This window comes from Odontomachus brunneus, unplaced genomic scaffold (assembly GCF_010583005.1).
Source record: "Odontomachus brunneus isolate Ranch 3 - 2012 unplaced genomic scaffold, Obru_v1 Obru_scaffold_106, whole genome shotgun sequence".
In the NCBI taxonomy this organism is placed as follows: Eukaryota; Metazoa; Arthropoda; class Insecta; order Hymenoptera; family Formicidae; genus Odontomachus; species Odontomachus brunneus.
The window spans coordinates 750,847-763,943 of record NW_022639556.1 but is presented as its reverse complement, the minus strand read 5'-3'; the positions used below and the strand labels follow the sequence as shown (position 1 = coordinate 763,943).

The 13,097-nt window shown below is 42.8% G+C and overlaps 2 protein-coding genes across 4 annotated transcripts in view; both read right to left on the bottom strand.

Annotated features, from left to right (window-relative positions):
• The window catches only part of LOC116849103 (protein tipE), a 7,349-nt gene extending 5,633 nt beyond the window's left edge, over window positions 1–1,716 (bottom strand). For all 3 annotated transcript variants that reach the window (XM_032825911.1, XM_032825912.1, XM_032825913.1), the window contains exons 1-2: window positions 1,431–1,716; window positions 1,084–1,345 (exon numbers count right to left, since the gene is read on the bottom strand). In XM_032825911.1, coding sequence (XP_032681802.1) covers window positions 1,084–1,345; window positions 1,431–1,680 — 512 coding nt within the window. In that variant the 5' untranslated portion in view covers window positions 1,681–1,716. The remainder of the gene's footprint in view (window positions 1–1,083; window positions 1,346–1,430) is intronic.
• A 941-nt stretch (window positions 1,717–2,657) lies between these two features.
• On the bottom strand, window positions 2,658–12,864 carry LOC116849100. Its single transcript, XM_032825905.1, has 2 exons — window positions 5,124–12,864; window positions 2,658–2,803 (listed from the first exon to the last, which is right to left on the bottom strand). The coding sequence occupies exon 1, from the start codon at window positions 6,472–6,474 to the stop codon at window positions 5,134–5,136; it is 1,341 nt and encodes a 446-aa protein (XP_032681796.1). The 5' UTR covers window positions 6,475–12,864; the 3' UTR covers window positions 2,658–2,803; window positions 5,124–5,133.
• Window positions 12,865–13,097: the final 233 nt, after the last annotated feature.

Genomic DNA, 13,097 nt, shown 5'->3' with positions numbered 1-13,097 from the left:
TCCCAGCCATATTTTTTGTAGTAAAACGTATATAACATGTATATAAGGTTATTATCATTAACATTATAGTAGAATTTAATGTACAAATGATGTTCTTGAAATTTATAATGACTATTTTTTCATGTGATTATATTAGGTGTTTGCAAAAGTTCATAAAGTCACAAATAGATGGCTACAACACAGGCTTAATAATTGATTCTCCTTGAAGTTGCTTTTAGTTTTTAAATGTTGGCTATACTCAAGATGGTTGACAATTTATAATTGCAAACAAAACGTTACGTTTAACGCGATTGAGAATGGAACCAGATAACGTTCCCACCACTGCATACTTTAACATTTTAATCGAGGTAAAACTGCTGCAAAAACTAAAAAACTGATTTGTGAAACCTGTAGAGAAAATATTGTGTTCGGTTCTGGTTATGAGAAGTAGTTCAAAAGGTTTAAAAATGGTGATTACGATATCAATGACAAGCCACGTTCTAGTCGTTCAAACGAGATGGAGGGTAATGAATTGGAAGCATTGCTCAACTAAAATTCAGCCCAAATATTAAAAGAGTTTGCAGAGTAGCTTGGAATTGATGAATCAACAGTATCCTGCTATTTGAAAGCAATGGGAAAGATCCAAAAGGAAGGAAAATGTGGCTTTCCCATTAACTCTCTGCAAACATGATTGCGAATCGACCATCTGTCTCCTATTGCTTTCCAGCCACAAAAAAAGAATTTTCCGAAATGCTGAGGAAATGCGAAAATGAGTCGATGAATAGATTACCTCAAAAGATGAATCATTTTATTGATGCGGGATCTAACTATTGCCCGAAGGTGGCAAAAGATTATCGATAGCAACGGCCAAAACTTTGATTAAAATATTATGTAACATCTCATTGTTATTAATAAATAAAAATGACTAAAACTTTTGCGAGCATCTAATAGTTACGAATACCAAACATTTTTTCTCAGTGCAAACCGGATACACGTAAGTGACTTTCACGCGTGCACAAAGTAACCACCTGTGCTCGGTGTAATCTACGGGTTGGGATTCGCAGAGATTTTGAGGCGTTCGAATTTCGCCTCAGCCGATCGTACCTCGCGACAACCGTCTCCGGATACGTCCTGCTGTAGTAACAAGGAAATATCTTCCCCATGTTCCTGTAGGCGTACTGCTTCGCGAAGGCGGAACAGTTGACCGCCGGTGGATAGCCGCAGCCCTCCGTGTTCACGAAGAACTTGGTTTCGGTGACGTCCCACGGCACCGAGTCTTCCAACTGCTTCGCCTTGAACTCCTCGAACGGCATTTTGGTGTAGTTGACTCTGATCTGATGGCAACGCAGCGCCGCGCTGGTGCAACCTACGACGATAACGACGTGAAATCAAATTAGATTTCGATCACGAAGTCAGGAGGAAGAAGTCGAGAGAAAGGTCGTGGAGCTCACCCTCCCTACAACTTGCCCACGAGCAGTTCTTCAGCCCCTCTGCGTAGACATGGCCCGTCGTGACGCAGGCGACCGCGTGCGGCGAGAAGTCCGCCAGTATGGTGGATATCGCCGGCTCGACGACGAACGGAATCAGGAACAGGAAACCGAAGACCGCGAGGATCGCCGTAGTGCCCATGCAGAGGGAAGTGTAGAACTTGGCCTTCTCTATCATGGCCCCGATCTTGGACTCCTCCACCTGCACCCCCATGATCACCGTTGACTCGTCGGAATCAATAGTTGCGGCTGTTTGTGGACCACGAGGGTCCTACTGGTGACACTTGAAGAGTTCTCGCAAGCTACCGACAGCCGCGATTCACGCGGCCGATCTAAACCTCGAATCCCCCAAGACACGCTCGCGTCCCACTATTGGCTGTCACTTCACTCGATTCACGTGTTCCTTTCTCGTCGGATGGCTGCAGCGAAAGTGGTAAGAATCTCCCTCGACGCAACAATTATTCCGATCAAGCGATCTGTGATCTTGAAGAGTGGTTCGGCTGAGAATCAATCTAAAAATCTTCGCAACTGGACTAGACGTGATCCGACGAAGTGGGATAATCGATTGACGATTGTTCCGAAATGAGAATTATTCAGACTCGTGCAGTGCAGGAAATTCACAAATAGAAGGCTACGTTAACTTGACGAAGTGTAAGCTTTGAGGATTCTTGATACGAAGATCTTCGAGTAGTTCGGATAGGCCGTTGACTTTCGCCGATGTACGATGAGCGTGGTCACGACGATGTTAGAACGTAGGCAACCTATCGAGAGCTCGTCTCCAGTCGATCATCCATCGGCAAGGCGCACCTCTTCACTGTTATAAACTCCTAGCTATTGGTCACGGCAAATCAATCAGAAAAGGGGAACTTCTTAAAAGCTACGAATGTCACATATGTATGTGTGTCTGTGTATATGTGTGTGAAAGAGACGCCGAATTTCAGGAAAATCTCCACCGTCGAGCGATTGTGTCTCCTCTTCAACGAGAGAGCCGTGCTGAATCGTTACGTTCGATATCGTGACATCGTTTTCCTCTCGTATGCCACACAAGCATGCGTGTGTATGCTCCGGAGAGTATTTTGGTGCAGGCAGTGCGAGTAGATAAATTCTTCTTGACCTCGACGACACCCCGAGCTGTCTAATCGCTCTGTTTTGCTTCGTTTTCTCGGTATTTTTGCAAGAGTGTATACGTGTTGCTTTGTATTTTTTGTTCGTTTTGCCTCGTTAAATTGCAAGATGAGAATTTTAATCACGCGTTCCCCCCCTCCCCACACCTCAGTAATGCCCGCGTAGGGAGAATATCGACTGACGAGCCGGACTCTCCTCCAGGAGGGGAATGCCTGTTAACACAACACCAAAGCAATCGTGTATCGCGACATTGTTAGTAACAGTTGTAATTCTTTAGAGAGAAATCGCGCGTTCGCTGATGTCTCGGTTTGTCTTTGATTGTAGAATAGCTTAAAATAAGAAATACACAGGTGTGCCTTTTCTATGTCTACCAATGCTTGAAATAATATATACTTTATAGTGCATAGTTCACACACATATATATACAGAATGACCCATTTTAATCTATAAATAAAAAATTTTTGAAATAACTTGGAATCTAAAAAATTGAATATATAGACGTTGAAGGAATTCGAAAGGATCGTTAGAACATCGCAGAAAAAATTTGATAAGTGAAAAAGTTGGAGATTTCTCCAAGCCATGTTTGTTTTTTAAATGGAATATAGTACTTTTTTCACTGCGTGATGAAAGAACGTAGGAAGACGAATTCATTTATACTATACCTTGTAATGTTTTATTAATAAGTTTTCAAAATAAATCAATAAAATCACTTCAGATTTTAAATTAACTTTCAATGAGTTCTGCGTCCCGTTACACTATTCTTATGACATCTAGATGTTCTAACAACCTCTTCGAATTCCTTATTAACACCTATATGTTCAATTTTTTTATTTCTAAGTTATTTAAAAAATGTTTTTATTTATAGATTAAAATGCGTTACTCTGTATATATATATATATATATATATATATATATATATATATATATATATATATATATATATATATGTATATGTATGGTCTCTCTTAATTCATGGACATCAACATACGTCGCTTTACTGCGAATGTATTTTGAATCTGAGTCGATACCCTCAACTGACCTCTCAATGACGTCGATAGAATACGCAAGCTATTTCCACGGATAGCAAAGTAAGAGAATAATATTATGCAGCTAAAAATGATTACGGCTTCGGCGTAGATATGTTCCTAAAAAGGTCAAAGTTATTTGTAAATCATACACTTAGTTATTTGTAAATAATTCATCGTTTGTGATTTCGTTCAAAAACATTTCTTTGCAACTAAATTCATTTGCGCACTAAACTCTCAATTCGCAGAATTGAAGTATGTGCTTATGAATTCTTGTTAATATCATATAAAACTTTCATTTATAAAGATTATTCATGTTACAAAATTGCATGTTATAAAATTGGTGATATTAATCGGTGATATTGATCCCTATATTTTTATTAGAGCACATTATAAAAATACGTATTTGTTATTTTGAGTTATTCTACACGTATTTAAGGCTCGTTACTTTATTTCTCTCTTTTGCGATTAAGAGAAGAGAAATTTTTAGAGTAGTGCAATATTGGAAAAAGTAATTCAACATATCTTATATCTTCAACTATTTTATTAAATGTTTTATTAAAGTAAGTACTTTATTAAAATTACAAGACTTTCATATATTATTCCAATTTGATTTAAGGAGATAAAATACTTTTACATAGAAAGCTTAAATTTAAAACTCTGTAACTCTTTGCTTTTTAGTATTTTATTATGAAATTAGGCATGAGTTTATATTATATAATAATAAAAATATTGTCTAAATCGGAAAACGAAAAACAAAATTATGGCATCCGATTCCGTGAAACGAATTTTTTTTTCATGGTGATATATATGATAATCTTTTAATAATATTCCGTAAAAACTTCTGAGCCATGTAAAAAAAATATATAGTCGGCAATAAATTCTTTGGAAGAAGGTTTATCTTACAAAAACCGCCTTTTTAATAACTTTGGTTTGAAAATTTATTTAAAAAATCAGGCCTACCGCGAATAAAGAAAGAGCGATTTCTCGGAAACGACTGTTGTTCCACCATTATTTTATTTTTTATTTTTAAAGTTGCACAATATTTTTATTAATATATGAGGTAAAGTCATACTAAATTTAATAATAAAATATTAAAAATCAAATAAGTTACACGATTTTAAATTTAAGCTTTCCACACGCGCATCAAAGATACTTTAAGTCGTGACTTAGAGATCTATAAACAGAAGAATTTACAAACTGACGAAGAAATTGTCGAATAACATAAATATAACTACTACTATGACGGTCGCAAAATAGTTGAACTTTGAAACTTTGACACCAAAAATGAGAGAAACAGAATTCTAGGTAATTATATCGACGATATCGGGGTTATGAGAAATGAATTCTTCAGTCCACAGGACGCAGAATCAGATGAGAGATAAAATTGTTGACAATTCAACGGAGCCGATTACGGCGATAGAACTACTCAGAACCCTGGAAGCTCTCATTCGGCGAAAGTTCGAAAACGCAACCATATCTCGTTCCAACATGAAACATCTCTTACGTGACGGATCTCAGAGCGCCATAACGGAGTCTCCTCCGCCAGCATCTCCTAAGTTGCCCGACGCGCTCTTCTCTATCGAGACCAGCGTGCCGGGCGTGCCCTTGAACCTCATTTTAGCGTCGTCCCCGACGACGACTGTCCTCTGACAGAAGATCAGAGTCAGACAGCTGACGACGAACAAGATACTCGGCAACAGTAGCGCGACCAGGAACTCCTTGTAGGTAGTTTGTAGATCGAAGCGCGACACGACGACATCTGTTTTATCCTCGGCGTAGAAACACGGAAATCTGGCGCGCGCGTTGTGATCGGAACCGTCCTTGCCGTATTCGTGGAGGAATTCCTTGCACTCGTCCCGCAAAGTGTTGACGCATCCTTCGAGATTGATCAACAGTCGGCTCTCGTTAGCGATGATTAGGCTCTGCTCTGGCGGCGCGACCAAGTTTTCGGCATCCAACGGTTTCGTGGCAAATATATTCAGGTAGGACAGGTATGTGAAATTCGTCAGGTCGGTCAGTAGGTCCTTCTCAAGCACTGAGCCGTTGATACAGTCGACTGCCTCCACACCTAAGGTGGAATTGAAAATCCCGTAGCAGGACGCCATCATAATGTCCCCGCGATCCTCGTGCCAGATTTCTCGATTGGTCTCCACGTCTATCGCCCGTTCGCACTGACTGAGGTATACTTTGTCGCCGCTCAACAGGATCATGTTTTTATTTCTGGTCGGAATGTCGACGCACCTGCGGTCGCAGTTGTAAGGCGTCCTGATGCGCTCGCAGGTGCCGCGGTTGCAGTTGAACAGGCCGTCTATGTCGATGCAGGTGATCTTGCCGCGGCGACCGGAACACTTAAGGGGTGGGTCTGTGTCGTGGAACATGCACTCGAACGCGTCGGTGATGTTGATGCAGGTGCCGGCGGAGCAGTTGAAGGTGCCGGTGAGATTGCGGCACTCGTCCGCGATGCACTTGGACTTCTTCGCGTTCTCCTGGTCGATGCCGTAGCACGTTTTGTTCGTTGTGTTCGTACAGTTCGCTAGCAGGATCGTCGAGCCGTTCCTGCGTAGGCTCACGTGGATTTGCACGCACGGTCCGGAGGTCTTGGACAGACACCACTCGCCGCAGCTGCCCCACTCGCAATTGTCCGCGTTCACCGCGCGGATCGTCGTGCACATCACAGGTACCTCGCTGATGCCCGACTTGAAGGCCCGTGTGCTGGGCATGTAGATCGCGACCGTCAGATAGACCAGCGCGACCGACGACAGCACCGCCGTCATCTGGCAGATGCAGATCGTGCCGCAGATGCGGCCATCCTGCGGCGGTATCACCAGATTCTCCACCGGGACCGGTCTCGGCATCTTGCCGGTTTGCTGCTCGATTGCTCACTAACAGACGGTCGTCTAGCTGCGCTGGTTCATCTTACACAGATATAAGCGTAATTGTTATACTACTGGCTTCTAACTTCGTGCTCCAAAGACTCGATTCCAAAGTACAATTCGACGTTGTTTGTGAGTCGATGAATCACAAAGCTCCCCCCGTCCCGCACGTAAGGCTCTAAGTGCTCAGGGTTCTTCTTCAATAGCGTGATCAGCGTTCCAAGCTACGAGAGATCGTTCTCGAGTTACCCAACATGCCGAGTAACGATACGCCGAGTAAAAAAATCTTCAAATCGTGCACATCATACTTGCTCCGAGCTGTTATATAAACCGAAACTGTACTCTATCGTCCGATGAATCTCACCGTGATTGTTTCTGGGCGGAGGGAAAGGCAGAGGATAACGGCTATGCCTCGCCGATCAGGGTGGAGCTCTCGGGGTTCCAACCACCAACAGCCAAGCGCGATTGACGATTCCCGCTCGCTCCTGATTTCTACATCTTGCGGAACTGACGTGTCGAGAACTGTTCGCAGCAACGTAACGTGCCGCGTCACGCTATGAACTCGGTACTGGGTATTCGACCTTCCTCCACCCTTCGAAGTGGCCACTTCGCGGCGATTCTCACGTTAACTCTTGGCAGGTCGCGAACTTATCGGACTCCCGAGTGTACGCGCGAACGCGGGCGATTTACGTTTGCATCGTCGGTCTCCACGTCAGAGTTCCACGCGAGGAATCTCTCCTTTTTACCGCAGGACGAGTCCACCCGCGCGCATGTTCTGCCTTGGCCCGCGTGCAATATGCGCCGACGGGACCGTCGCGCAAAGACGCGCATTGATCGCTTCGCTACGCGGCTGCGCGTCGCTAAACTGCAACGGCGCCGCGCGCGTTACCGCAGTTGACGTCATTCTGTACCCCGAAGACGCTCGAGGGAGGATGATGCGGGGTAATCTCCAGAGATGGCGGGTTACGACAGATTCGTAACCTCGAAAGTTGCTGATCCCCGAAAATCCAGACGCGTCTTCAAGGGGAGGTTCTAGTTTAGATAGCCGAGAAATGGATTTTTAACGATTTTTTCTTTTAAAACTATTCATAAAGATAGCAATATAGGATTCGGACCGTACTGTTTATCATTGTTTCCAGTATAAAATTATTGAAAAATAATTAAATTAAAAAAATTAATCCTGGCAAAATATTTTGTGCTGAGCGCAGTGTCGCCGGATGTTTCTAACTGGTTGAACATCATCACAACTTGTATAATAACCTGAAACAAATGTGACAAGAAAATTAAAAAAAAAACTACTCAAAAGTGCGGCCCAGTTTAGCCTTATTTTGTGGCATGCAAAATCTTAAATTAATTTTTAATAACATTGTAGCTATTCATGGGTAGATTAAAGATATATAAGCATCAAAATTTACGAGAGAATATAAAAAGATACGTATCCTGTCGAAATAAATGGTATGATTAGAAACCCTTACGGGAAACCCTCATAGAAAGTGTTGCAAGAAATGGGCATGGAAGTCTTTATGAATAAAATATGGATTATATAATATTTATTAGATAAGGGTCCTAATGATACCATTTCTTTTGATAAAATATGTATCTTTTTGGGCCATTTTCTCCCAAATGATAAGGCGCATCATTTTGATATTTATATATCTTTAATCTATCCATCAATAGTTACATCTTTATCAAAAAATAATTTAAGACTTCGAATGCCACAAGAAGGGGCTAAAAGTTTATGAGAGCTTAACTACTCTCTTTGCTGGAGAGAATAAACCTAAATTCTTTGAAAAATTTTTTAAATTAGTACTTTTTTTACATTAAATAAAAAAGTAAGATAGAAGAAAAACTTGTAACTTCAAAGTACTGGCATTTTGTTGAATTTCGACTTTTTGAATATAACAAAAGTCTATCCTCCAAAATTTAATACAGTTTTTAAATTTTCTTGTTCCATTTGTTCCATTTATTTCAAATTATTACAAGCTGCAATGGTCTCTACCAATTAGAAACGTCCGGCAACATCGTATCCAGTACAAAAAATCTGAACAATGAAATTTCAATTGTTTCTTTTAAAGAAAAATATAATTCTCTTATACTTAAAACAATGATAAATAGTGCAGTTAAAATCCTATGTTATCTTCATAAATTTCTTTGAAAAAAATTCGTAGAACCTCCTATTTTTCTATCTAAACTAGAACCTTCCCTTAAACGCGAAACAAATGCGAAAAAATCGGGGATACAGCTTTTCATGGTTTAACAAAGAATAGAACGCTTCAATCTCGTCCGAATTGCTCACATGCGAGGTTCAGAATCGAATTTTCTTAATCGGCTTGACGCCGCTGTTTGTTCGACGACGTCTCTCGAAACGTTTTATTTTGAAATCGATTTCGCGTCAGAGTTCAAGATCAAGCAGCTGAGGACGAGCCAACACAGAAGTTCGGCATCATACGGAAAGCGTTGGTCGTCCTCTTCGTTTTCGACGCTTCGCGTCGAAAGTGGCGAAGTGTGTCGCGTCAGTAGCGGGTAAATCGCAGCCGGGACTAAAGTAGGCTAAAGCGAAGTACGCTGAAGGACGAAGTGGAATAATTCCCCAGTTGCGTTTGCCCGATATGAATGTGGGATTATATGTATACGCGTCGCGGATGACGGCCTATGCAAAGTTCCTAAGAGACCTAGGTGTAACGGCGAAACTAGGTCGGCAACCGTCTGTTTCATGTGCTCGATTAAAATAATCGGCGATAGCACTGCAACTTCCTTCTTTTTCTTCTATTTTCTATTCTACCCTCCGTATCTCTGGCTCCGTGCGCGACACGAGAGGGCAGAACACACGAGCGATATTATTTGTCGCTTGTGTTCGCGACTTCGCTCGATTCAAATAATCGTCGATACCGCAGCGCGCTGCAACTTTCTTCCATTTTCTTCCATTTTCTATTCCGCCCTTCTGTATTTCCGTTTGTGTGACACGAGAGGCAGGGTGCAGCGATACACACGAACGACATTATTGTACTTGTACTTACGATCCCATGGATCACAATCCTGAAAATAATTTCCGGCAGCCTACCTCGAAGAGGAAACACGTTAGAACTGGCTGTGCCTGTCGTAAACTTTTATGAGATATATATCTTCTCTAATATCGGAGTCTACATTTTTCCTCCGAGAATCTCGTAAAACTTCCTATCCCCGACAAGATGTACAATCCTCCGTCGTAAATGTAATTCTCTGTCTAACTTTTCTCTGTCGTCGGCACTGCTCTCCGTGATCCTCTTTCGTAAGGACTTATCTGATTTTTGTTGATGATGTAAGAGAAATTTCTCTCTGTAATGACAGATCCCGGTGGGAATCACGCGATGCGCTCTTCCTGCGCTTCGTTATACGAAATGGAGCCGCGACGGTCATTGTGACACAGTTTCGCTAATGACCTTCGCAATTTGTGACAGTCGGACGACTGGAATGGACGTGGCAGAGAGAAGAGGGAATGAGAGAAGAAACGCGGAGAAGGTGCGAGCGAGAGGGCGAGGGTTGTAGGGAAAGAAATAATAGGGCTTACGGTGTTCGCACGTAACGTAACGTAGTTTTATCGAACGCCAAGCACAGACGGTGTGGCGCCTCCGTTTTATGCGGCTTTCCACAAACGTGCGGCCCACGCGCACCTCTCTTTCTCTTTCTCGCCTATCATTTACGGGATCGGCGCACGCAACACGAATGTAGCGCGCGTATCAACATCAACTTTTTTGTATCGATCAGCACAGGAAAATACACGATCTCCGCAGTAACTGACTCGTTTCTCCGCGTCGTAGAGCAAAATTGGATCTATAAAATAACAGGCACGGTTTTCCGGAAAATGAAGCGAAGGGTTTTCAGCGATCCTTAAAGAGAATCCCTAAAGAGAACCTATCCGTATCCTCTTTTACGAAATATGATGTATATAGGATGATTCAGAAATATTTGTACAAACTTTGGAGATAAGTTCCACACACTTAAACAACAAAAAGATGTCACACATATGTCCCAAAATAGCTGATTTATGAATTATAATTATTCATTACATTCTATGACAAAAATACAGATGTTATATTTTATTTCAAACTGACAGAATACATTTACAATGATACAATGATACATTTGCAATGATACATGACCAAATAAATCTTCAGTTCAGTTGTTTATCTGCTAACAATTCACAAAAATGTCATCCACCTACTTGAATGCATGGACACGTCGTATTATGGACTGTTAGACCCTTTCAAAGAGCTCAGTGTCGAGATTCTGTTACTCGTTATGCAGTCGTTATGTGCTAATAACGACAGGTGTGCAGCTTTTCATATGTTATACTTGTCGTTATTAGCACAAAACGATTGCATAACGAGTTACAGAATTCCTGCACTGGACGGTTACGAATGTTTTCACAGGCATCTAGAATGCATTGGTGAAGCAACTCTTCATTTGCAATTTCAGTTGCATAAACTAGGGCTTTTAAGTGTCCCCACAAACAAAAATCTAATGGATTTAGGCCAGACGAACATGTAGGTCGTGGTCCTTCCCCACCTATCCATTTGTCATGATAGTTATCAGTGAATACATTTCGAACAATGCGGCTGAAAAATGCTGGAGCCCCATCATACATAAACCATATGGTTGCTCTTATTGCCAGCGTTGAATGCGATCTTTCGATTATAACTTATAAATCAGGCATTTCATATGCGTATATTACATTTTTCTTGTTTAGATGTGAAGAACTCACCCCCAAAGTTTGTACTAATATTTTTTAATCAACCTGTATACACATCTCGCGTTAAAAACTGAGAAATATATTTCCACGAAATAACCAGGGGTTTCTTTGACAAATCGCGAGTTTGAAGTTCACACTTCGTTAATTTCCGTGTACTGCGATCCGTCGATTGTCCATACAGAGAGATTTCAGCAAAAGAACGTCATCGCGCGATCGTCATTGGACAAAAAATGAGATTTAGACTAAAAGATTTCACGGTTCGTGCATTGTAACGCAAAACAGGAAATCCGGGTTATAAGCTCCGTTCTGCGGGAAGCCACGAATTAAAAAGATAATCGTTCATAAGATACATAACATGGAAACGGGCATCGAAATTATGCAGTATAATTGTGCTATTCGATCGAATCGTAAATGAGGTCGACTAGAATAGTCGCGTCTCTGCAGCTTACCTGAGAATCGATCACCCGCTTTTAAATTATTCAGCGCAAAGACCTTTCGCGACACGAACACATTTCCGTATGTATTTTCAATCTATTGTGGACCAGTATAAGCGTCACCCTTTATCACTCGGTCACGTTCCACCCCTGCCAATATCACAGGATATGCTTTACACCTGATTACGAAGGATATAGATACGCCCGTCTATTTCCAGCTAACGCCACACTGTTCTACATAAGACATTATGACTTCTGTCTGACAGAACGTCACGTGGCGATAAATAAATGATAACAGAGACGTTCCACAGCGAAACCGCTACGAATCAAGCGCACTAAGGTGAGGAGAATGTGCGACGTTGACGCGTGAATTTTTCCCTCCTGTTCTTCTCATGTGACACTGAAACTCTAGACGTTCAGTACACTTGCGAGGGAGAAGACAGAAACGTATTTAATTCTTGTCCGACCAGGTGGTGCCGCACGCATGATTGACACGTGCCGCGGCCAAGAATGAACGATCGATCGCGCAATGATTGGCACAATACGCTTTCACGCTCGATTTCACGTTGGCTCCCGAGCAACTCGGCCAACTTCACCTTCATAATTTACAGCAGTTCCACGACGTAGAACATGAGAAGCGAAATAGTCACTACAAAAAACGAAAAGTTTTCGTTGTTGTTGCTTGGTGAAGTTTCGTAGATCAGACAAGACGGTCCACCTGGTGACCTTCTATCTGCGCAATATCAGCAGCATTCCAACGTTAGACTCCTCCAAAAAGACAAAGAGAGACCGAGTGGATTAACTTCCTCCCACGCACGTTGCATCGTCTGTCCTCCGTCACTGCGCGTGAATCATATCCGTTCAGGGCACACACGTCATGCAGGTTTCCCCGTTAATCGTCGCCAACGACCTTTGTCAAGATCACGACACGTCGACGACACGACGGCCCGTTAATGGGATCAACACGAGTCACGGTGATCGCCGTCGAAGATGTGGGACAGGCAGCAGGCCTTGGTTGACCAGCCGGCGACATCGCCGCGGGCTGTCGCGGCGCACGCGAGTGTGCCAATCGCGCGGCGACGAGCCGCGCTTAATCCCGCAACGACACTCAAGCACCTTAAAGAAAGTTGAGGGAGTAGTTTCGCCGTGACAACCACCTGTCAAGCACTTATCACACTTGTTTACGCGGGCTTTCCCCGAGCGCGGACTCGCCGCCGCTCGCCAAAGGGGATGCTACTCGCTCCGAGTCCCGCGCGTTTACACGGGCTGACGCAGGGGTTGAAGACGCGCGTACGGTCGCGGGGATCGCGTCGAGATCTCCGAGCTGTACTTACGTAATCTTGGGACGACTCGACGGTCCGATGGAGCCCGCAGAAAATCCGCTTTCCGCAGTCTGATCCGTCCTGCTGAGGGAAACAAATATGGCGGTGCGACAGCCACTG